Genomic DNA, 23,343 nt, shown 5'->3' with positions numbered 1-23,343 from the left:
TGGTGCTGCCTCATCAGCCCGGGCCAGGCCTCACGGCACCTTCACCGGCTCCTCCGCCGCCGCCCTGGGCCTCCTCCAGTATATTTCGCTTTGAGGCGCCCGAAAGTTTTTTCCACCGGCACACCCTCGTCTCTGAGCAAATTCAGCCCAGCTGTCGCGGGCAAGCGCCGTGGCCTCGGCCGCGGTTTCTCTCCGCCGCTACTTCCTGTTGTGCAGCCGTCAGGCCGGGGGCGGGGCCTGGACACGCGTGGCCGCTGCAAACAAGCCTCTCCTCTCCTCAGGCTGCAGAGGCACCGACATGGGGCTGAAGCTGACCTGCCTGAAAGGTAAGCGGGTGGCTCTCCCTCCGGCTCCTAAGGGGGGCGGGGGCGGGGGAGGTGGGGCGAGGCAGGCGGGAGAGTAGAGACCCTGAGACCCCGGCGTTGCTGCCCCTGAGACGGCAGGTGCACGCCCACTAAAGGCAGCACCTGTACACAGTCGGCGCCGTATGAGTGCGTGCTCCGGCTCCGAGCGCTCCTCCAGGCCTTCCGTTTCCCTGGAGCTGAGGGATGGGGGAACGTCCCAAGGACCCCCACGCTTTGGCCGCCCGCTCGGAGGGGTGAACGCCAGGCTGTGCCGAGTCGGGGTGAGAGGTCCTGGAGGAAAGGTGCCACGCCTGCACGGGGGTGTTTGCCGTCCACCCTGAGGGCCTGTTATCACGGAGATGGGCGGTCCCACCTGCCGGGTGCTGGGGAAGGAGGGCTGGGAGAGGGGAGAGGCCAGCGGAGAGGAAGTTCTAGGACACAGAGTCATTGAGGGGTGATATAGGCACTGGCAGAGGCAGCCCAGACCTCTGTCTTGTGCTCTGGACCTTTCCGTCCGGCGTCTGGATGTCTCAAGGGCACCTCAGACCCACACGGCCCATATGAAGTTCATTATTGGGTGACAAATGCTCCCACCCCACGTCTCCACAGCCTGAAGTCTGGGAGTCGCCCTGGTGGCCCCTCGCCCACGTACAGCATGCCCACCAGCCCCTGACTCCCCTCCTGCCTGTTTCAGGCCTTCCCCCAGCTCCGTTCCTCTGCCACAGGAAGTCAGGCGGTATGGGAGGGCCCCCCCGGGAGGGCCCCCCCCCCCCCCGGCTCCGGGATGAGGGACCAGCCTTCAGGTCCTGCTGCTGGGATGAGTGAGCTCCAGTGAGCCTCTGGTTGGCCCTCGGAGGGGGGCAGGGCATCTTGATGGACAGCTCCTCCAAGACTGTGGGCCAGTGGTCCCCCTGGACGAGCGGGGGGAGGTGTTTGTTGAGCGGGCATCCGGGAGGGCTCAAGGACACTTTTCCCTTAGATTTTTCTGTGGGTCTTCCCAGTGCTGGGCACAGAGCAGGCGTTCAGGACAAGCTTTTTGTTTTTGTTTTTGATCGTGGTAAAATACACATAACATAAAATTTGCCACCTTAACCATTTTTAGGCATACAATTCAGTGGCATCGAGTACATTCACAGTGTTGTGCAACCATCCCCACCATCCGTCTCCAGAACTTCTCCATCTTCTCCAACTGAAACCCTATCCCCATTAAACCCTGACTCACCCTTCCCCTCCCCCAGCCCTGACAGCTACAGCCTACTTTCCGTCTCTGAATTTGCCCGCTCCGGGTGCCTCACATAAGTGGAATCATACGGCCACTGTCCTTTTGTGTCTGGCTTAACTTCACTCAGCAGAATGGCGAAGCTTCGTCCATGTTGTAGCAGGTGTGTCAGAATATCCTTCCTTTTCGTGGCTGAATAATATTCCGTTGTGTGTGTAGACCACGTTTCGTTTGGCCCTTGATGGAGGCTGGGCTGCTTCCACACTTGGCTGTTGTGTCGGGACATCTTTGACAAACCAAGATCCTGGAGGGGCCTCTGGGGACCGCTTGCCTTCCAGCCCGAGGTTGGGGGTCGGCCAGGAGAGGAGACCCAGGAGCTACAGATGCTGAGGATCCCTGGGAGAGCCCCCCACCTGCAGGACTGAAGCCCGGGCAGCAGGCTGAGTGCTCCTGGGCTGGGAGCTTTTAACAGGGCCCTGGCGGAGGAGCTGAGTGCTGGGAGGGGTACGGGAGCTGGCGCGAGGGGAGCTCATGCATCTTTCATCACTGGCTCTCTGGAGCTGGCCCACTGCCTTCTCCCTCCCCCAGCCCCGCCCAGCCTTGGTCTCTGGAGGTGAGGAGGCCCACGCAGGGTTAGGAGTGACTCAGGGCGGTCGGGGGGGGGGGCGCAGAACCCCTCTCCCTGTGCTTCACCAGGATGACCCAGGCCCCCCAGCCCAGGAGCCCTGGGTCCTCCTCCTCTTCAGAGCCTCTTTCTTACGGGAAACTGCAGAGGGCTGGATCCCTGCCCGGGTGAAGTTCATGGTTATCTGTGTCCCTTCCCTCGCTGCCCACAGGTGTGGTTTCGCCTAGTTGTTGGTGCTGGGACGTGCAGTCTGTGCACTGTCATCTATTTATTTTTTATTTAATGTTGGGCGCGAGTGCTGTATGTCTCCAGCCAGTATCACTTTCACAATTCTTTAATGCCTGTGTGTGTCCATTTCTGCCAAGACTGGGTCTTTGGGTTGTTTCCAGCGTGTTGCTTTTGTGGATCATGTCATTTTGATCATCTTTGCTTTCTAACTTTTTAAATTTATTATTTGTTTGAGGTAAATTCCAGAAATCAGAATGACCTGGTCAAATAATACAGATAAATGGTGGCTTCTTCCTGGGGGCTTGGCCCAGGCAAGGCCCTCTTCTGTGCATTTTGAGCGGGTCAATTCATCCATCCCTCCTCCTACCACGAAGTGAGTACTTCCAGGCTTCCCAGTTTCCAGGTGAGGAAGCTGAGGAGCAGAGAGGTCATGTAGTTGCCCGGGGCCACACAGCTGGGACCCGGGTGGGATTGGAACCCAGGCGGGCTGTGTCTGAAGCCTAGCTTTAGCCTCCACTGGTATGGCCTCTTCAGAGGAAAACTTTTTAATTCAACACTTGAAGTGACCACTGTAGCTAGAGGCTTTATCCACACGCTCTCTTAAATCTTCACATTAACCCTGTAAGATGGCGTTTTAGTTTCCTGGGGCCATTGTAACAAATTACCGCAAACTAGGGGGCTTAAAACCACAGAAATCTATTTTCTCACAGTTCTAGAGGCCAGAAGTCTGAAATCAGGGTGTCAGCAGGGCCGTGCTCCCTCTGGGGGCTTGAGGGGAGAATCCTTCCTGCCTCTTCTGGCTCCTGGGGGCTCCAGTCGTCCTTGGCTTGTGGCCGCCTCCCTCCTGTCTCTGCCTCCGTCTTCACACGGCCTCCTCCCCTGTGTTTCCCTGTGTCCTTTCTCTTAGAAAGACATTGTTCTCTCCTCTGTCTTATGAAGACACCCATCTTTGGACTCAAAGCCAGTCTTAAATCCAGGATGATTGCATCACAAGATCCTTAACTAATGACATCTGCAGAGACCTTATTTCCAAATAAGGTCATATTCTGAAGTTCTGGGTAGATGTGAATTTGGAGGGAACTCTACTCCACCCACCACAAGTCACTTCACCTCGGAGCCTCCTGCGTGTGGGACAAGAACGTAGCTCTCTGTCTTATTTTTAGAACATGCTCATTGCCTGTCTGGCAATAAAGACTCAGCCGAAGGTGGGCGATCACGAGAGCGTGACATGGGAGACAGCAGCACAGCTGGGCCCAAGTTCTCTTGTTTCTGGTTGCAAAGGAGGGTGGGCCCAGGCGGACGCTTTGAGTGGGGTACTTGTACTCAAGGGCCCGGCTGTAGCAGCTGTGACCTGCGGGGACGGGCCTCCGTCCAGAGAGCACCTCCCTCGCACCTTCTCACGTAAGGGCTGGTGTGTCTGTCCCCGCGATCCGGGCCCTGCTCCCTAAGCGTCTTCCCCCAGTTTGCTCACAGCGGCTGGACGACGTAGGTGACCTTACAGTTGGGGACACGAGGCACAGAGACCGAGGCTCGAGGCCCCAGGGCCGGTCGGGGGGGCTTGGCTCAGCAGGCGGTGGGGAGTGGGGAGTGCTTTTCCTGCCTGCTGAGCATGTTCTGTCCCGGTCGACCTGCGGTGGCGCTGCCGGGAAACGACGGGACGGGGCCGCGTGGCTCTCAGCGGGGCGTCCCCAACCTGAAGCCTGTGCTTAACGTCTTGCATTCGTGTGGCACGTTCATTACGGTCAGTGAGTCGATACAGATACATTATTTGAACTAAAGTCCGTGCTTTATTCTAATTTCCTAGTTTTTACCGAACGTCCCTCTTCTGTCCCCGGATCCCATCTGGGACCCACCTTACCGTTTAGTCATCACGTGTCCTTAGGCCCCTCCGGGCTGGGCCGGTCTCTCAGAAGTTCCTTGTCTCTGTGACCTTCGCTGTCCCGAGGAGGACCGGTCAGGTGCTTTGTAGGAGGCCCCACCGTAGAGGTTCGGCTGGCGTCGGGGCTTTCGTATAGTCTCTTTCGTGGAGCATATGAATGATCGCGTGGAGGGCGGGGACTGAGGAGGACTCGGGTGCGTTCCCTAGGACACTGGGCGCTGGGGCCCCCGCCTGCTCGCGGGCGTCTTCCCCGGCTCCCTTCTGGGGCTCAGAGCCTCCGCTCCCTGTAAGCCAGGTTTAGGTGGTTGGGAGGTGGCACTCACGATGCCCGTGGTTCTGACTGGCGTTTGGAGGCCCAAGACCAGCCCCGGATCACAGCAGGAGTGAGAGTCAGCCCGCACTGCCCCGTTCTAGCGCAGACACATGGTTCCAGCTGTCCCGCGGCGGGGTCCAGCGTTGGTCGAGAGATTGTGCATCACACAAACATTGACTGTGCCCCTACTGTGTACCAACCCACAGCCGGGTACAGGGCTTCAGGGCTGGGCAGGGCGGCCACGGTCACTGACCCCCTGGAGCCCAGAAAGTAAGGAGGAGATGCAGGTTACTTGGAACAGACGTCCTAGCACCGCTGCTCTGTGCCGGGACAGGGACCACCACCCAGCCCACCCAGCTCGGGGGGGGGGCGGGGGGGGCACCGCCGAGGAAGCAGCACGCCTGAAGGAGCTGGCCTGGGAAGGAGCGGGACGGGACCGTGTCCCAGGCCACACGCGCTACCCGGGCAAAGGCCGGAAGCAGGAAGGTGCCAGCGGGGTTGAAGGAGGATGGCGGGTGGGCCGGCTGAGGACCGCTCTGGCCGGATGGCGCCGGAGGAAGCTGGCGTTGAGTCATCTCCGGGGACAGGAGCGCGACACAAAGGTAGGAGACAAAGGCGTTCGTCCGGCTAATGCGTCTTGAGCAGTTTTTCGCAACCATGCTGGCTCCGTACCTTTCAAGGGCAGGTCACACGGTGGGATCCACCCCGACGCAGAGCATGGCCAAGGCTCGGTGTCTTAACGTACTGAGGTTTAGTGTTCGCACCTATGGAAATGGGCCAGGGCTTCCCGCCTGTGGAGATCCTGGGGCTGTCCCTAACCTCGCCACCCCTGCGCGCCCTGGAACAGAGCCCGACGCCCGGCAGGTGCGCTCTTGCCGCGGAGGAGAGGCCCGGGCCAGAGCTGTGCTCCGGTGTGACTTTTCATTTGTTCGGCAAACGGTCCTTGAGCGCCTGCCACGTGCCGGGCGCCGCACTGGGTCCAGGGACCCGGCAGCGACAAGCACGGCTCCCCTGCCCCCGCGTAGAGGGGACGGGAATGAACGTGTGAACCCGTGACCCGGGCTGGTAGACTTTGTGGTGATGAGAACTGCAAAGGGAGTTGAACGAAGAGGTGCAGTAGAGGGGCTTGAGGTAAGTGAAGACCCCTCTGTAGTGTCGACACTGGAGCCAGCCACGCGACGCGGCGAACAGTGTTCTAGGCAGATGGAACAGCAACAAAGGCCCTGAGACGGGACCAGCCTTGGTGAGCTGATGAGCAGCGAAGAGTCAAATGTGGTTGCAACTGGGGGCAGGGGCAGGGGCCAAGCAGGAGGAGCAGAGGTCGCTGGGACAGGCAGGGCCACGCGAGCTGAGTGTTGTATCAAGAGTGTCTTCTCCGAGTAATAGGAGGCCCTGGAGTCACTCCAGAGCGGCGCTCTCATCCTCCGCCGCACGTCAGGATCGCTCAGGGCGCCTGCAGGAAGGGGCAGCCCTGGAGCGCTGCCCAGTGCCGGGGTTCAGTGTGGATGAAGCTCCCCAGGTGACTGTCCCGTGCAGCCTGGGGCGAGAACCACTGTCTGGGGCCCGTGCCCTTGCTTTTCTGGCGGGCCTGGGGTACGGACTGACACCCAAAGGTGACAAGGACCAAGCTAGCTTGGCTGGGCTTCAGGGATGCAGGCTCCAATCCAGGGCTTGTTCCGGAACCTTCTGAACAGATCTCTGACCGGGAGACGGGCTCGGGGGGCTGGGAGACCCCCAGCCTGCTCAGAGGAGGGGAGGGCAGTCAAAGCCTATTCTAAACGCTGAAGCACATGGGGCTTAGTGTGGCCCCGCCCCATCCCCGGGGGAGAGCTGTCAGCCCTCCTGGCTCACGGCAGGGATTTATTAAACCCAGCACCTGCCGTCCTTCCAAAGGAGGGAGCCAGGGCCCACGGCCCGGTCCCTAACTGGGGCCCACACGGGGTTAACCTTTGTCTCCTCCTCACTCTCGGGGCTCCACGGGGTCAGGAATCACGCAGCCTTGCTCATCCCCGGAGCCCTGTTCCCGGCTGTGGGTCGGCGCACAGTAGGGACACGATAAGTGTTTGCGGAATGAACACTCTCTCGACTTTAACTAAGATGTGGGACCCTCCCAGGCCTGTCCCTGGACGGCTGGGGCCGCCGTGCCGTCTCACTCCCTCGGCCCAGTAGGGAGGTCCGCTCCTGCCTTCCCACGTCCCCTGCCATCCGCTCAGCAAGGCTCCGAGGAGGATTACTCGTGACGGAGAGGGAAACCGAGGCACAGGGTGGTGAAGCCGCCCGGCCCAGGTCACACGGCCTGGCCGGGGCCAGGTGCTCCGGAAGGCTTCGTGGAACGAAGGCCGGCTGTAGCGCCAGCCTCCCGGGAGGGCAGGAAGGAGGGGACGGGACCCGGAGGAGGGGAGGCGGTGCTGGACCCACTGCCTGGCTCTGGCTGCTCTCCCTGGACGGGGACCCTGTGCTGCTCAGGACTCCCAGGCGAGGGCCGTGTTCACCGATGATCAGCTGCTGGCACGCGGCTGGCCTGGTCCCGCCGGGCCTGTGGAATGCCGCTCTCCCTCCTGGGCCGTGGTTCCTCAGCCTCACGGATGGGGTGTAGACGTGATGCTGGGCCAGGACGGAGCTGCCCCACGTCCACCTCTGACCGTCCCTCCCCGCCCCCGCCCAACCTAATGCTTCTGCCTCACGGGCTGCGCGGGGCCCGAGACAGGTGGGTGTGAAGCTCGGAGATAGGTCAACAGGTCCAGGGCTCGTGTGACCTGGCTGAGGGTCTTCAACTCCCTGAATCGGTGCTTTCTGTTTTTAACTCTAAAACAGGCAGAGTTAGACCCCACCCGGGTCAGGGCTGCTGCTGCTGGAGGGGAAGAGGCGTGTCAGGAGGCGGGAACGGGGCCAGGGAGGCGGTGTGCACGCAGACGTGCTAAGATGTGCGCGTACGCTTTCTTCCCTTTTGGAATGGCTTTGAAATTTTATTTATGACCGTGGGCCAGGCCTTCCATGGCCAAAGCAATAGTAAGTGATCCTGGTGTCCACCCTGAGAGATCGCGGACTTGCCCAGGAGTCCAGCACACAAACGGACAGCTGTCCTCAGTCTGTCCCAGGCGGCGGGACAGACCTGTGGCCTGGGGAGCGCTTGTGGCCTCAACGCCCACCGTGGGCAGCCAGGCCGGCTGAGGGCGGGGCTGGGCTTCCGCCTGTCCCATGGGAGTTTGGGAGCTGAGTGGCCCTGCAGAGCCGTCCTGGATGGAGGGGGACAGGCCTTTTACCTGGCCACCTACTGGGGAGGGCTGGCCCTGAGAGCAGGTGCCTCCTTAAGCTGGGCGCCCTAAGCGCCTTGCTTACCTCACCCCAGCTCCACCCAGCTGGGTGAACAGCTTTCCTGGGCTGAGGGTAGGCCCTGGGAGGGGCTGAGCTGTGAGCCAGCCGCGGGCAGCATCTGGGCCGCTGGGGACTAGGCTGGACCTGGGGGGTGGCCCCGGGCCGCGCAGCCCAGCATCTACTTGGGCCGAAGGCTCAGACCAGGCGCTGTGGGACAGGAAGGGCCTGGCGCAGAGGACACCTGTCCTTTAAGCCAGAGCCCCCTGTCACAGCCACCCGCCACAGCCAGCCTCGGCTCCGCGAGACACAGTCTGATGGCCCAGCCGTGGGCTTTCCACCTGTGGGTCAGAAGGTTGAGCCGTGCAGGGGAATACTCTACAGCTGTGAAAAAGGACCAGCAGCTCTGTCTGAACGGATGGAGAGCCATTTCCAACACTTGCAGTGAAGTGAAAAGGACAAGGTGCAAAACAGTGGCTCTGTTGCCACCACCTGCATTGGACAAAGAAGAGGCATATGCCTGTGAACATATTTGCACATACAGACATAGAATATTCTGGAAGGAGACACAAGAAAACAGTAATCGTGGCTGTCTCCAAGTGAAGAGGTGAAAAAGAGCTGGGTGGCTGGGGAGTGAGGTGAGAGCAGGGCTCAGATGGGGACCTGAGTCTCTCCCAGCTGCCCGGGTCTCTGGCCTGGGGGGACCGGCTTGACCCCATTGCCCAGGACTCTGTGAGGTTGACGCCCAGCTTCCTGGGCTCCTGCGACCACACACTGGGCCACGCTCCTCAGCGATTCAAGGGAGAAGGAGTGTTCCTGGTGGCGTTCCCATCCCCCTCCCTGCCTCTCCAGGCCTATAGTCCGAATTCTCCCCCTGGCCCTTTCACTGCCTTTTTACTGTCTCACCTCCTCAACTTGATCAGACCTCTCCTGCAGCAGGAATGCCCCACCACCCCCTTTTCCCCATTCCACCTCCTCAATCTGTCTGTGTCCACCCCGCCTCAGAAGGTGTTTTATTTCTCTCTTAAATTATTTTATTTTTGAATATGTAAAACATCTGCATGGTACAGAATGTAAAATGTGCAAAAGAATATGTAGTAACAAGTCAGCCTCCTCTCACCTCTCTCCCAGCCACCTGCTGGGAGGCAGCCGTTGTCGCCTCCCAGTCTTTGGAGGGCTCTGCTCTCTGGCTGCCCGTGTGCACCCCTCTCAGCCCTCAGCTGCCCACAGCTGGCGGACTCGTCCCTGTCCTCAGGGCCCAGACTGCCCCAGGTGCTCCCCGGTTTGCTATGGATAACACCAGTCACCTCCTTCCTCTGGCACTAACTGGAATCTCCTTGCCTATTTGCACAGTAATAACCGCAATAGCCTATTAATAGCAGTAATAACTATTAACAGCATTAATAACGACTGGTCCCCTGCTGTTAGCCAGGCCGCCCCAGACACCTTCTGCCTGATGTCACATGTCCTTAACGAGAGCCCTGCAGGTTATGGGTTAGCATCTAGGGCGAAAGTTCAAATCTTTATTCCACCAAGGGGCCAGCCACTTGCAGCCTCTTTGCAGCTGAGGAAACACAGACTCAGAGAGGTTAAGAAGCTTGCTCAGCCCGCACAGCTGGTGAAGGGCAAACTGGGGAGGCCAGTCCTCTGGCTCAGGCCATCCTCAAGCCACTTCCCGTGGCTCCAGCCACGCAGATGTGCAGTGGAGCCCCTAGGGACAAAGGAAACCACCTGCTCCCAGGCACCTGCTCTGAAATACCCAAATATCGTCTCGGTTAGTAACAGCTCTGACGGCGGTTCTCAGCTCTGGGGTGTCTTGCCCCCCACCAGGTAGAGGTGCCAGATTTAGGAGGGAAAAAAGACGAAATGGGATGCCCAGTTTCATTTGAATTCAGATAAACGAGGACTGATTGTCTAGGATACGTACGTACGTCCCACATGTAGCGTGGGACATACTTATACTAAAAAAATTATTTGTCCTGAATCTTATCTGACAACCCTGCCCCCAGGGGGCACTTGGCAATGTCTGGAGACACTTTTTGTTGTCACAAATGCGGGAGCTACAGCATCTGGAGTCCAGGATACTGCTCACCCCACTTCAAAGCACAGGACGGCCCCACCACAAAGAATAACCTGGCCCCAGACGTCAGCAGTGCCGAGGCTGAGAATCCAGAGCTACACACATCACGCGTTTCCCACGGCCCAGGCAGGCATCAAGGGCTTTGCGGATTTTGTTTGCCTTCAGTTCTCCATCATCCTCTGAGGGCAGGCCTACTCTTGAGTCCATTTTAGAGGCCAGAAGCCTGAGGACTGTGGGGCGGGGCTGCTTGCCCATCACACAGTGGAGATGTGATGGAGCCGGGCTGGCCCCGCCATCTGAGCCCTCACCCTGCTGGCCGAGACCCCGAGAAGCCTTCCCAAGGGGCTGGTGTGAGGGGGAGAGAGGCCCGCCCACCAGGACCCGGCAGGGCTGGCGGGGAGGGAGGGACTGCGGGGTCCAGCAGAGGCAGGGAGGCAGTTGCTGCCCAGTCGGGGAGGTGAACACATTTCCCACTTGGCGGTGGCGAAGCTTCTTCCTCTCTGGCTCCTCCTCTCAGCCTCTCTCTTCAGTAGCTCATCCCTGACGCAAGCTGGGGCTTTTTCCTTAATTAAAAAGAGATTTAAAACATCCACTGCCATCTCCATCGGGCCCGGACTGCCGAGAAAAGGTAAAACCCCCGTCCGCCCTGGCCTCGTTCGTAATAATGCAAGGCTTTCCCCTTAATTGGAATTTAAAAAAAAAAAAAAAGAAGAAGAAAAAGATTAAGTGCATCTGGAACCCTCGGAGGCATTTGTCCGTTTGTTTTTTTTTGAAAGACCTGCACTGAATCCAGACGCCCGGTCGGTCATCTCTGAGGAATTAGTACCAGCCCCGGTCTCCGCCTGGCCCCAGGGCCTTTGTGCGCACTGCTGCTGACCCCAGAGCCCTCCCTGCCATCTCTGCGGCCGCTCTCGGGTCGGCCCCCTCTGGGAAGCCTTTTCTGACTCCCGCCGTCTCCCCCAGCCCTGCTGCTCCCTGCCATCATCTGCTTCTTCCTCCTTTCACTGACCCAGGCTCTGCAAGCTGTTTCTTTGCTTCCTGGCCCCCAGGAGGACAGGCTCTGTGTCAAATCCCCTGTGAGTGCTCTGTGCCCCAGGGTGTCCGTCTGGAAGATGGGCCTCGTTGGAGGGACCAAATAATCCCTGCAAAATGCTCACACAGACCCTGGCCTCCCGGGGGCACTGTTGTCATAGATCACCCATGTGGGCCCCTCCCGACGATGGCTTGGATCAGAGGGGACCCCCGTTATTTTTTCCAGCCTCCTCTGAACTCTTTGGGGTCCTAGTTTGCTGCTGGGGCCCGAAGCAAGAGGCAGAGGAAGTCAGTCTGTGGCGGGAGGAGCAGAGAAACGTCTGCTGAGACTGTCTTGTTCTCTGCTGTGTCCCCAGCACCTGGAACGATGCCCGGCACACAGTAGGTGCACAGTAGATGCCTGTGGACTGAGCATCTCCCCTGGGCCTGGCTCTGTGCTGCGGCCTTTATCCGTGCGCTGCAGGGGAAAGGAAGCATCCCCTCACCCTGCAGGTGAGCAGGCCGGGCTCGGGGACGTCACAGAAGGGAGGCAGGAAGACTGAGTCAGATTCGGTTTTTCCTCCTTCCCGAGCCCGTGGCCCTTCCAACCCAGTGAGGAGAAAGGGTCTCCTTTGAGCGTTAAGTCGGAACCAGGAATTTCTTTTCAGAGTCACTCCACAAACAGCTGTGTGACTGCAGGATGAGACAAGGTCCCTGACCTGCACACAGAGGGCGGGTGGTGCTCAGAATTGGCTGAATCAGTGAAAAAATGCTAAGGTTAGAATATCATGTTAATAATAACAGCTTGTGTTTATTGAGTGTGCACTGCAAGGCGGGTTCTGTGGTTTCCTCACCTGCGAAGTGCATGTAACAATCAGACCCCTTGGCTGGAGCGAAGGCTTCAGTGTGGCTCTTCATCTTCTCAGCGCCCCCTGGAGGTGGGGAATATGAAGTACCCCCATTTTTGCAGGTGAGGAAAAGAGGCCCAGAGGTGGAGCCCCGCCCGTGGAGGAACCCAGGTGTACGTTCTGGCCTCCCACTGCACCGTGGGTCCGGCAGGGCCACTGCGTGATGGTGCCTTGGGGAAGAGTGGATATGGTCCCAGGGACGTGGTCCCAGGCAGGGTTTGCGAGCTTGGCACCAGGGTGCTGATCGAGCGCCGTTTTAAAAAGAACCAGCAGAGGGCGCCCTGAAGCCACGATGCCTGCTCTTGGCGGCCTCTGGGTGGCTTGGGGGCCAGGAATGGTGCGCTGTCCCCCGTGCCTGGGGCATCCTGAACAGAGGATAGGCCTGGCTCAGGGCTTCTGAAGGATGAGAAGTGGTGGCTGATACCGGAAGGAGTGAGGTGCGTGCTCAGGCCTGGGAGCCACCTGGCCTCTGCGTGGCCTCGGACACGTCACCTTCCTTCTCCAAGCCTTGGTTTTCTCGCTGGAGAATGGCCATGACCCTAGTGTGCAATCCGAGGGATGGTGTGAGGATTAATGTGGACTCCGCCCAGAGCCTGGCACGGGGGATGCTTAAGAAGGGGTGGCTCGTCTCTGTGGAAGGCGGCAGCAGTGCGGCCCAGGCCACTTCTCCCACACTGGGCAGCCCCACGCCCCGTACCTTGTATTTCGTTCCTACAAGGTTGGTATCAGAGCTCCATTTTTCCAGCGGATACTGAGGCTCGGAGAGGAAAGCCGTGTGTTCCCAGGTACCCTAGCTCAGGGGGTCCCATCAGAGTCAACCAGGAACTTTTTTTGTTTGTTTGTTTTTGTTTTTTTGCGGTCCGCGGGCCTCTCACTGCTGTGGCCTCTCCCGTCGCGGAGCACAGGCTCCGGACGCGCAGGCTCAGCGGCCACGGCTCACGGGCCCAGCCGCTCCGCGGCACGTGGGATCCTCCCGGACCGGGGCGCGAACCCGCGTCCCCCGCGTCGGCAGGCGGACTCTCAACCACTGCGCCGCCAGGGAAGCCCGACCCAGGAACTTTTTAAAGTCCTGGTGGCCTGTGTAGCATGGAGAAATCTGGCCCCCTGGGGGCAGGGTGTTTCCCCCCCCGCCCCACCCCGGGATAATTTTTAAACTTTCCAGGTGGCCGCAGTAGGCAGCCAAGATGGAAAACCACTGCCCTGGAGCGGGGCAAGGGCCAGGGCCGAACCAGCTTTCAGAGGCAGTCTGCCTGGCCTCCCATCACAGCCTCCGCCTTTCCCCCGTGGGAAAGTGGGCGCCAGGAGACCAGAGAGGTCTGGCCCAGCTTGTTCCAGCTCCACAACTGAGAAGGCGTGTGCCCCAGAGCAGGGCCTGGTTGAGGCGGGTGACAGCTGCCAGCCCTTCCTGCGCAAGCTCCCCATCGCATCCCCAGTCAAAATCTTCAGCAGCTCTGGGGCCCTGCTTCCTCCCCCCTGGGGCCCCGCCCCCTGGGATCCCAGCCAAGCCCTTCCCCTCAGGAGATGGGCTCTCACTGGCCTGAGACGGGCACATAATTAGCAAATAACCATCCTGGCTTTAGCACAAATGAGCTTCTTGTCTGGGGCAGGGTTGGCATTTGTTTTTAATCCCTAAAGTCGGCTTTATCTCCTGAGAGCTGCTCCCTCGTGCTCAGCCACCTCTGCTCTGAGGCTGGGCGGCCCTCGGGGGTTGAGAGGGGCTGGAGTCCCTGCCCCCTCCTTTCCTGCCCTCTCCTCCCTCCTCTTCCCCCTCCCTTCTCCCTCCTTCCTCTCTCCTCCCCCATCTCCTCCTCTCTCTCTTCCCCTCCCCTCCCCTTCCCCTCCCCTCCCCTCCCCTTCCCCTCCCCTTCCCCTTTTCTCTTCTCTTTTCTTGCTTCTTGCCCCCTTTTCTCTGTCAGGGCTAACTGTAGCTGCAACCAAACAGAGCCACCTGACCCTGAACGGGAAGGAGGAATTCTGTCAGATAAACACATCCACAGATGGACAGCTCCACATGCCAGGGGCAGGGCTGGGGGTAGAGCCAGGGCTGACAGGGCTGCCTGGCTGCAAGTGGGGTGCAGCCCTGGGCTTCCCAGCACAGGGACACAGCGAGCTTCCCCGGCTGGGGCCGAGATGCCTGTGCCCCACCCTGCTACTTGTCACCTATCACCTTGCTCTCTTGGCCTAGAAGATTCCAGCCTTTCCCACAAAGTCTGGCTCTAGGTTATCTGCTCCAAGAAAGGCTCCCTGAGCACTCTCAGAGTGCCCATGGGTGCAGCTCCCCACACTGAGCCCCTGCCAATATAGCAGCTGAGTCTGTGGGTCACCCACTCTGCTGGACAGAAGCAGTGTCTCACCTGCCTTTGCAAGAGGCCCTGATCTGAGGCTTCATTCATAGTAAGCACCCAATAAGTCCTTTCTCGGCCACTGGATTGCTTTAAGTACACGTTTCTATCCGCCTGTCATCCAACAGGTTCTGTGTAGGCCCCGAGGGCCAGCTGCACAGGACCTGTCAGTGAATAGGCAAGAAGCCCTGCCTCCCCCTTCCCTCCCCTCTCCCCCCTTCCCCTCTCCTCTCCTCCCTCCTCCCCTCTCTCCTCTCAGCCTCCAGGGCCCACCGAGCAACCTGATGCTTCCTGATTAAGAATGTGGGCTTTGTCACCGAGCTCCCAGAACAGGTTAAAATGCAAATGGTGGCCCTGGGAGGAATGTAGTTTTTCTCCATTAGCCTTTTATTTTAGATCTTTGGAATATTCGCTGAGGAAGGGACCTTGGAGACTGAGCAGGGAGGCTCCCTTCGGTTACAGATAATAATAATCAGAGCTCGCTTTTGTGGCCGGTGCTCCCTGAGACGCACTTTATGGATGATTCTAGAGGAAGCTAGCAGGCACCGAGCACCCTCTTGGCCCCAGCTCACTGGGCAAGTACTTCCCATTCATTCATTCCGTTCATTTCCTCACGCCCACCACCTGTCACTTTCCAGCAGCAGCCAGGTTTGGGATTTGGGTTTTGGTTTTGGCATTAACGAGCCTCGGGCTTTTGAGGTTCCTTTGTTGCCTGTTAGGACGTCAGGCATGTCCCTGATCCAAACTCCCCGACCCCTGGATGTTATAGAGCTGGCAGTGGCAAACCACAGCCCTTGGCCCCAAGCTGGCTGCTCCTCCTATTTTAGTAAATAAAGTTTTATTGGCACACAGCCCCACCCACTCATTTACGTATTGCCTGTGGCTGTGTTTGCCCTCAGTGGCAGAGCTGAGAAGTTACAACAGAGACTGCATAGCCCCCAAAGTAAAACATCTTTACTCTCAGGCACCTTTCAGATAGTTTCCCGGTTCTCTCATAGGATCGTGGTTACAAGAAGCAGCAGCTTTTGGAGTCAGACAGACTCGGGTTTGGGTTCAGATCCTGCCCCTGCCTGTGCACTAGCTGTTCACCGCTGTGCAAGCTCTTACCCTCTCTGGTCCTCTGTCTGTGAGTTTGCATCTCACAGGGCAGCCATGAAGACTGAAGGAGGACGTGTCTGGCATGTGGCCAACGATCCTTAAATGCTGACTGGTGCAGGGATAACAGGAGGGCTTCCTCCAAGTGGCTTCTTTTTATCTGTTTTACATTCTGGGCTTCTGTGTAAGATGGCAGGAAGAAACAGCATACTAAGGCTTTAAAGAAGGTTGGCAGCGGCCTTGGTGGGTACTCCTGAGGGCCTTGTAGTCTGATGCAGGGGACGTGGCCTCTTTCTACAAAACTAACCAGCCTGTTAGATTCAGGGGGCCACAGGGGCTCCCTAGTGGGGAAACAGGAATGGGGTTTCAAGGACAGGCAAGCTGTGCTGACTGTATCAGTTATCTACTGCTGCGTAACAAATCACCCCCAAACTTAGTGGCTTAAATATTTATTATCTCACAGTTTCTGGGGGTTGGGAATTCAGGGATGATTTAGCTGGGAGGTTCCGTCGCAGAGGGTCTCGTGAGGTTACAGTCAAGCTGTCGGCTGGGCCTGTGGTCTCATCTGCAGGCTTGCCTGGGCTGGCGGACTCACTTCCTAGGTGGCTCCCTCCCACGGCTGTCAGCTCACCACCTGGGCTTCTCCTCAGGCTGCTTGAGCATCCTTACAACGTGGCGGCTGGCTTCCCCAGAGCGAGAGCACGAAGGAAGTGCAGTGTCTTTTACGACCTCTCCTGGAAGTCACAAGCCATCCCTTCCCTTCTTTTTCTAGGCATTAGAAGTCATCCTCTGTCCATCCCATGCTGGAGAGGAGGGGAATTAGACTCCATCTGTTGGGGACATACTTGAGAACCACCACCCCAACCCTACAGTGGTCATTTAGGAGCACTGTCCCAGTGGGGGTCAGGGAAGGCCACCCCACTGCTCTGCTCGTGATGTTAGCTAGGGGCTCAGATACTTGAGCTGATGCAATCCAGTCTGGGGCTGTTTGGGGGGAAAAAAAAAACCCGAAGTGATGGGACATAGAGACAAAGATGTGACTACCCAATTCAGCCGTGCCTGAAGTTGTTTTTTATTTAAAATTGAAAGCACCCCTACTTGCTCTGTCCCAGGCAGAATGCTAGTTTCAGGGGACACATGGCTGAGTGAGTAGAGGCTGTCCTCCAGACGTGCACAGTAAAGGGAGACAGAGCTAGTCGTTTGCATGTGGTGAGATGAGCACTGGAAGACCTCAGACTGCAGGAGTGGGGTCAGATACCCGGGACATCTTCCCCCACAGAAGAGCCCACCGTGCTGGGTTTTGAAGGATACGTAGGAGCTCGCCACCCTGCCAAAGCAACAAAGAGCACTCCAGGCAGGAGGAACAGCCTGTGCAAAGGCACGAAAGGGCTGGGGGGCCCAGGGCATTGGGGGAACTGTGAGCAGTTCGGGGCGTGTGGGCAGGTGGCAGGGGGTGAAGCTTCAAAACGAGTTTGGGCCAGACCGTGAAGGCCGAGAGCCGGGCTAAGAGGCTGACTCTTAATTTATGATCGGCATTTCCCAAAACGTATTTCATGACTCATGGTCTTGTGAGATGGTAACAGGTGTCCCTCCAAAAACAGACATCAAGGTTATTTAAGTTCAGAAAGCCTGGGGTGAAGCACAATGAAAGCAGCTTCCTTAGTGCAGGACTTCTCAGAGCCTTTAATTCTCTAACATGCATGGGACTCTCCAAGAGGACAGAGTAGATCGGATTCGCAAACTCATCTGATCATGGAACCCCCTTCCTGAGGGAGTCTGAGGAGGCCAGTGTTGCAGGGAACACGCTTTTGGAAAAATGCTGCTTGTAGCTAGTCGCCAAGAGCTAGTGAGAATTCTGAGCAGCTACGAGGTATGATCAGGTTTGCCGTTTCTGGCTGCTGTTTGGAGGGTGGGCTGCTGAGGGGTACGCCAGGGGGCGGAGACGCTAGCTAGGGGCGTGAGCGGGGGTGGGGAGAGGAAGGATGTCCCAGGTGTTAAGGCGGTGGAATCTGCGTGCGGGCTTGGTGGTTGATTAAACTGGCCGGAGGGTTGGAGGGCAAGGAGGACAGGAGAACTGTGGCTGAGGCTCTGGGTTCCAGTGCAAGGTGACGGCTTTGACTCGGGTGGGGAGAATGAGGAAGGGGTTTGGCGAGGTACTTTTACGTCAGCTGGAGATGAAAACTGGGCTGGGCTGCATTACCTCCTCTACTGAGTTTATGGGAGAGATAAGACAAGGAATGGAACAACTTAGAAGAAATGGACGGATTCCTTGATTAATGCAACGTAGCCAAACGGAAGCAAGAGGAAACAGAAAATCTGAATAGCCCCATCTCTGTTAAAGAAACCACATTGCCCAAAGAAAATTCCAGGCCCAGACAGTTTCTCCGGTGAGTTCAGTCACTCTGAAGGAAGAAACGACACTGATCTCACGCAAACTCGCTCAGAAAATAATTTGTGGGAGAGGTCGCTTCACGCACGGCTATGATTCGGACAGGCCTGGGTTCCGGTTCAAGCCCGGTGGGTTTCCTCCATTCAGAGCCGTGTTTTGAATACCCGCTGCGTGTCACGCGGCCAGGTCACATTAGCGAACAAAGCACGGCAAACTCACGCCCTCGCCAAGTTGCGCAGGCTCGGGCGGGTCCCTTCGCCGTCCCGAGGCTCCGTTCCCTCGCCTGTGGCGTGGGGACGCACAGTGCTGGAGAAGGGCGGCCGGCAGGAGTGGTGGGCAGTCCCCGGCAGCCACTGATGCTTGTCTCTCTGTCGTGTGTGTACGTGTGTGTCCCACGGCCTGCCCGCTCAGGCTTCAAACTGTGTGTCAACGGCAGCCATGATGAGGCCCCCGTCCTGAGCGACAGGCGCCTGGATGTGCCCCACATCATCATCACCCCGCCGACCCCCACGGGCGTGATTCTGCCGAGGGACTCCCGGAGGGCAGGTGAGGCCACCCTGCCACCATGCTAAGGCAGGGCGTCTGGGGGGCCTGGCTGGGCACAGCTCACAGGGGCCCCCTTCCGGGCTGTGGGTCTGCCCCCACCCCCAGTTTATTAAAAATTTACACTCAGCTCTGCATACACTCCACCGTGGGCCCCTCGCCGTGGCACCAGCCTCAGCAAGATGTGGCACGTTAAGTAATTAGCTAGACAGCCCCCGCCGGCGGCTGGGCGAGTGATGGGTGGGGCTGGGCGGGCCCACGGAGGTGATGGATGGAGGTGCCTTCCCCTGCAGCCGGGGAACGGGGCCTCCGTCTTGCCGGCCGCCGCGGTTCAGCTGGGCGGGACAGGCTTGGAAGCTCCCCCGCGCCCAGGCTGTGGCCGATCTCCGCGCCTTCCGCGGCAGCTCACCGCAGGGAGGAGAGAAGGGATGGGACCGTTCCCAGAGAGGGGGTGAGAGGGGGGCCGCCCGAACTGCTGTGTCCCCGCCCCCGGCCCCCCTTCTGGACACTGTTGGAGCCAGTGGGACATTTTTCGTGAACAGATTTATCGAGCCAGACCTGTGCTTGGTGCTGAGGCTGCTGTTGCGAATAATACAGCAAGTCCCCTACACACGAACGGGTTCCATTCCGAGAGCGCATTCTTAAGTCCAGCAGAGTTAGCCTAGGTACCCAGCTAACACAGTTGGCTAGATAGTACTGTGCTGTAAAAGGTTTAGAATACCTTTCACAAATAATACGTAAAAAACAAACACAAAAAATAAAGACACCGTTTTTAATCTTACAGTACAGTCCCTTGAAAAGTACAGGAGTCCAGCACAACAGCTGGCACGCAGGGGCTGGCATCGAGGGAACAGGCAAGCAGAGTTCCTGCCAGGAGGAGGGAGAGGAGGTGGGAGATGGTAGAGCTGAAGGATAGTCAGCAACAGGAGACGGAGGGCCAGCTGCAGTCTCACTCGTGCCTGATGTTGATGGCACAGGCTCTGGTTTCTTGCTGGGTTCAAGTCTACCTACTCTCTTGAAAAAACGGTCCAGTGATGTCTGGGTAGTACTGTACCAGCTACATCACCGCTGCTTTTACGCTTGCTTCCGGACATCCTGGGCTTGAAATAAAGATACTGTGCTGCTGTGCCCTGTACGGTTCTGTAAAGTACACAAACGCACAACCACCCGTAGAGGATGCACACACGCGACAGTGTACGCCAGACACGTGAACTAACTTACGTGATTGGACGTGCGAACGCACGTTTGCGTCTTTGAAAGTTTGCAACTTGAAGGTTCGTATGTAGGGGACTCGCTGATTATGATTATTTTTCCTTGAGGTCTCGTAGTTACTCTGAGTTAGGTCCCGTTTTCATCACCCCATTCTGCAGATGGGTAAACTGATGTTCAGAGAGGTTGAGACACTCGCCGCACAGCTGGTACGTGGCAGAGTTAGGATTCAGGCCCAGGCCGTGGGATCTGGAGCTTGCGCTCTGGACTGCCAGGCTAGACGCCGTCTCAGTGGCCGCCGTCATTCAGCCAATCAGCCGTCGTGACGCGAGCCCTGCCTGGCTCCTGCAGAGGACACAGGCCTTCAAGGCTGATGTGGGACTGGTGGGGGTCAGTGGGGGACTAGGGGAGGCTTTTCCGGAAGTTCTCAGTTTGGATGTCAGCTTGCCCACCAGGGGGAATGAGCTGGAGAAGCCATCGGGCTCGGGCCAGGCCCCGTGTGGGTACTGGGGCTGGGCCATGCACAGTAGTGATAGCCATCGGTCACAGTCCTGTGTCACCTTTTCAAGTGCCCGGCACTGGGCTAAATGCTTTCCACAAATCTTATTTAATTCTCGCTCCAACCCTATGGGCTGTGAGTACCGCCCTTATCTCTAGTTGATAGCTGGGGAAACTGAGGTTCAGAGAGGGACAGCGACTCACCCAAGGGCGCACAGCAGGGTGGGCGAAGAGCTGGGTTTCTGCTTCAGTGTCTAATCAGAGAGCTGAGTGAGGGCAGCCGAGGCCCTGGCCCTTGCCTCTGCCATTACGCTCCCTTCTCTCTCAGTGCCTCCGTGTACTCATCTGTAAGATGGGATCATAACCGCCTTCCCTGCTCCCAGGGCCAGCGTGCGTGCCGGGGAGACTCATGGTTACTCCTCAGGGTCCGCGGGGTGAGAGCCCACGGAGTCCCAGGGTGGATTAGTGCCGAGGGAGCAGCACAGGGGGCCCCTCCTGTCCTGTCCGGTGGCAGAGCTCAGGCCTGACCCTCTGCTTTTCCCCATTTAGAGAGGGAGGTGTAGGAGAAAGGGCACAGGCCTTGGAGTCACAAAACCCTGACTTTGGATCCTGGCCCTGCCACGCATGAGCGTGTGATTTTGGGAACGAGGCCTCGGCTCCCCCGTCTCACAGAGAACAGCTGTGCCTCAGAGAGGCCGTGAGCATTCGTGACGAGGAAAGCCAAGGGCCTGACTTCACACCCCGCACGTGGCCTGTGTCCTTGGTCTTCTCACCAGCGATATTTAGGGCAGCACTTCCTCCAGGGCTGTGGGCTCCGAGTGGTGATCAGATACCTGGGGCTCCCCCCACAGCGAGGGACTGGAGAGAACCCTGCCCTGCCCAGACTACCCTGCCAACGGGGGGAAGGTCTCCCCCTCTCTGGGTCTCAACTCCCCATCTAGAAGCGGGGACCTCCCGCCCAGCCTCGGGCCTGAAGGCATCTCCAGGCAGGCACTCAGAAGAGGCCAAGCCAAGGATGAGGCCAGGGGTACAAATCCCAGGGACCTCAGCTGGAGATCTGGGGGAGCTCGGTGCTGGGTGCGGGCAGGGGATGGGTGGGAAATCCCATGGGACCCAGGTGAGACCCAGCATCACTGGGGTCCCCTCTCAGAAGCGGCTGACACCAGTGCCGTACGCGCAGGGAGCTGGGGCGTTGGTGCAAAGCGAGGCGCCCAGAGGCACCGGCCATGGAGCTCCCAGGGAGAGGGGCCTGGCTGTGGCGGGGGGTCCATCCAGATGTTGACGCCCCCTTCTGTCTCCTAGTCTGGCTGGAGGAGACGGGGTCGTGCCCGGAGGATGGAGAAACAGACCCTGAGGCCTGAGGAGAAGGCACGCGTGCGTCGGGGATTTGCCTGCACCGGCTCCGGCTCTGGCTGCCCTTCGCTTGGCGTGCCCCGGGGTGCCTGGGACAGATGTGCTGAGAACGCTGGCTCGGAAGACAGAGCGATCCCGGCACTGGACCGGCGGAGGCGTGACGGGAGGAGCGAGGGATCGGCCCTGCCCCCGTCCAGAACGACATTTCCCGGGCCCCGTTGAGCGGACCGGACCTCTGATGCCTACATACTCTTGCCGACCCCGGGGCACAGAGACGGCCATCGGTACCAGGGAGAGGCTTTCTTCTAGACAGACTCCCAGCGGCCTGGGCCACGCAGACGGGTGCCCGGGAGGGCCGCACATACAAGGACTTCTTGCAAAGGGCTGGTTTCATTTTTTACGAGTTGTCTTACAGACATTGAAACAGTCCAAAAAGTGATTTATGATTTCTTTTTTGCACTGTAAGTAAAGATCCCGTGTAACGAGCAGTGGACCCTGCTTCTTGGGCGGGCAGAGAAGGTGGTGCACCCCTGGGTACACAGGTAGGCTTCAGAGAGTCGCTTATCGTGGAGGGGCTGGTCCAGCTGGTGATGGGTCTTTGGATGGTCTTGGCCCCTTGATTTGCAGAGTGTCCTGTGCCTCCTCATTCTGTGGCCAGCAGCTCCCGGAGCGCGTTCTTGGGACAGACACACAGAGCACAAACCAGGCCGTGCGAGAGCATTCTCAGCTTCGGCGTGTGGGCCAAGCAGGTCACACGGCCAAACCCCACACGGGTGAGCTGGGTGGTCCCATGGCACAGGAAGGGATGGACGTGTCTATTAAAGGGAGTGAGAGACGGGCTGGGAATGATAATCCAGTCCCCCGGTGTAGACACTATCATTATCCCCATTTTACAGATGGGGCACTTGAGGAACTTAGAGGCTCAGATCCCTTGCCCAAGGCCATCAGATAGTAAGAATTTGAACCCAGACCCCGTACTCTTTTCTTTTTTAATATAAATTTATTTATTTATTTTTGGCTGCGTTTGGGTCTTCATTGCTGCACGTGGGCTTTCTCTAGATGCGGCGAGTAAGGGCTACCTTTCGTTGCGGTGCACGGGCTTCTCATTGCGGTGGCTTCTCTTGTTGTGGAGCACGGGCTCTAGGCGTGCGGGCTTCGGTAGTTGTGGCACACGGGCTCAGTGCTTGTGGCTCGCGGGCTCTAGAACACAGGCTCAGTAGTTGTAGAACATGGGCTCAGTAGTTGTGGCTCACGGTCTCTAGAGTGCAGGCTCCATAGTTGTGGTGCACGGGTTCAGGAGCTGTGGCTCGCAGGCTCTAGAGCGCAGGCTCAGTAGTTACGGAGCATGGGCTCTAGAGCGTAGGCTCCGTAGTTGTGGCGCGTGGGCTCAGTAGTTGTGGCACACGGGCTTAGTTGCTCCGCGGCATGTGGGATCCTCCCGGCCCAGGGCTGGAACCTGCGTCCCCCGCGTTGGGAGGCGGGTTCCTAACCACTGCACCCCCAGGAGGCCCTGACCCTGTTCTCTTACCATCCCCACAGAGCTGCCTCCCAGCACATATTTCTTGTTGATTGTCTGGGCAAAGCATCCCTTTCCGCCTGGATTCCCAGTGCTCCTCATGTCTGCTTGGATGTGACGCTGACACTTTGTCCCCGTCCTGTTCCCTCTGGAACCCAGGGGATGCTGGGTCTCAGGGCTGGGTGCTCGCCCTGAGGGCTGGCTCCGTCCACAGCTGGAGGAGGAGCCCACACACCTCCTGGGCACCGCTCAGAGGCCTCCAGCCCACTCAACAGCCTGCCCTGGCTCATCGCCACTTCATCCCAGGCTTTTAGTGCCCATGGCGATGGGAAGAGGGCTGTGAGCTGGAGATGAGGTGGCGGGGCCGGCCAGAGGCTGTGCAGCCCTGAGGGTGCTGGTTTGGCTTTCTTGCAGGGCCCAGGCGAGTCCCCTTGGTCTCCTGGAGAAAGAAAGGTATTGAGGTCCAAGGCACCCACACC

At 58.6% G+C, this 23,343-nt stretch overlaps 1 protein-coding gene across 2 annotated transcripts in view; it reads left to right on the top strand.

Moving 5' to 3' along the window:
* Window positions 1-22,361, top strand: part of C17H16orf74 (chromosome 17 C16orf74 homolog) — a 31,181-nt gene extending 8,820 nt beyond the window's left edge. The window contains exons 3-5 of one of the 2 annotated variants that reach the window (XM_024124964.2): window positions 282-326; window positions 18,157-18,291; window positions 21,298-22,361. In XM_024124964.2, coding sequence (XP_023980732.1) covers window positions 299-326; window positions 18,157-18,291; window positions 21,298-21,356 — 222 coding nt within the window. In that variant the 5' untranslated portion in view covers window positions 282-298 and the 3' untranslated portion in view covers window positions 21,357-22,361. Of the gene's footprint in view, window positions 1-281; window positions 327-17,752; window positions 18,292-21,297 lie in introns of those variants that run through there. The other variant, XM_024124963.2, reaches the window with a different exon arrangement.
* The last annotated feature ends 982 nt before the right edge of the window (window positions 22,362-23,343 follow it).

This window comes from Physeter macrocephalus, chromosome 17 (assembly GCF_002837175.3).
Source record: "Physeter macrocephalus isolate SW-GA chromosome 17, ASM283717v5, whole genome shotgun sequence".
In the NCBI taxonomy this organism is placed as follows: Eukaryota; Metazoa; Chordata; class Mammalia; order Artiodactyla; family Physeteridae; genus Physeter; species Physeter macrocephalus.
This window is presented reverse-complemented; position numbering and strand designations above follow the sequence as displayed.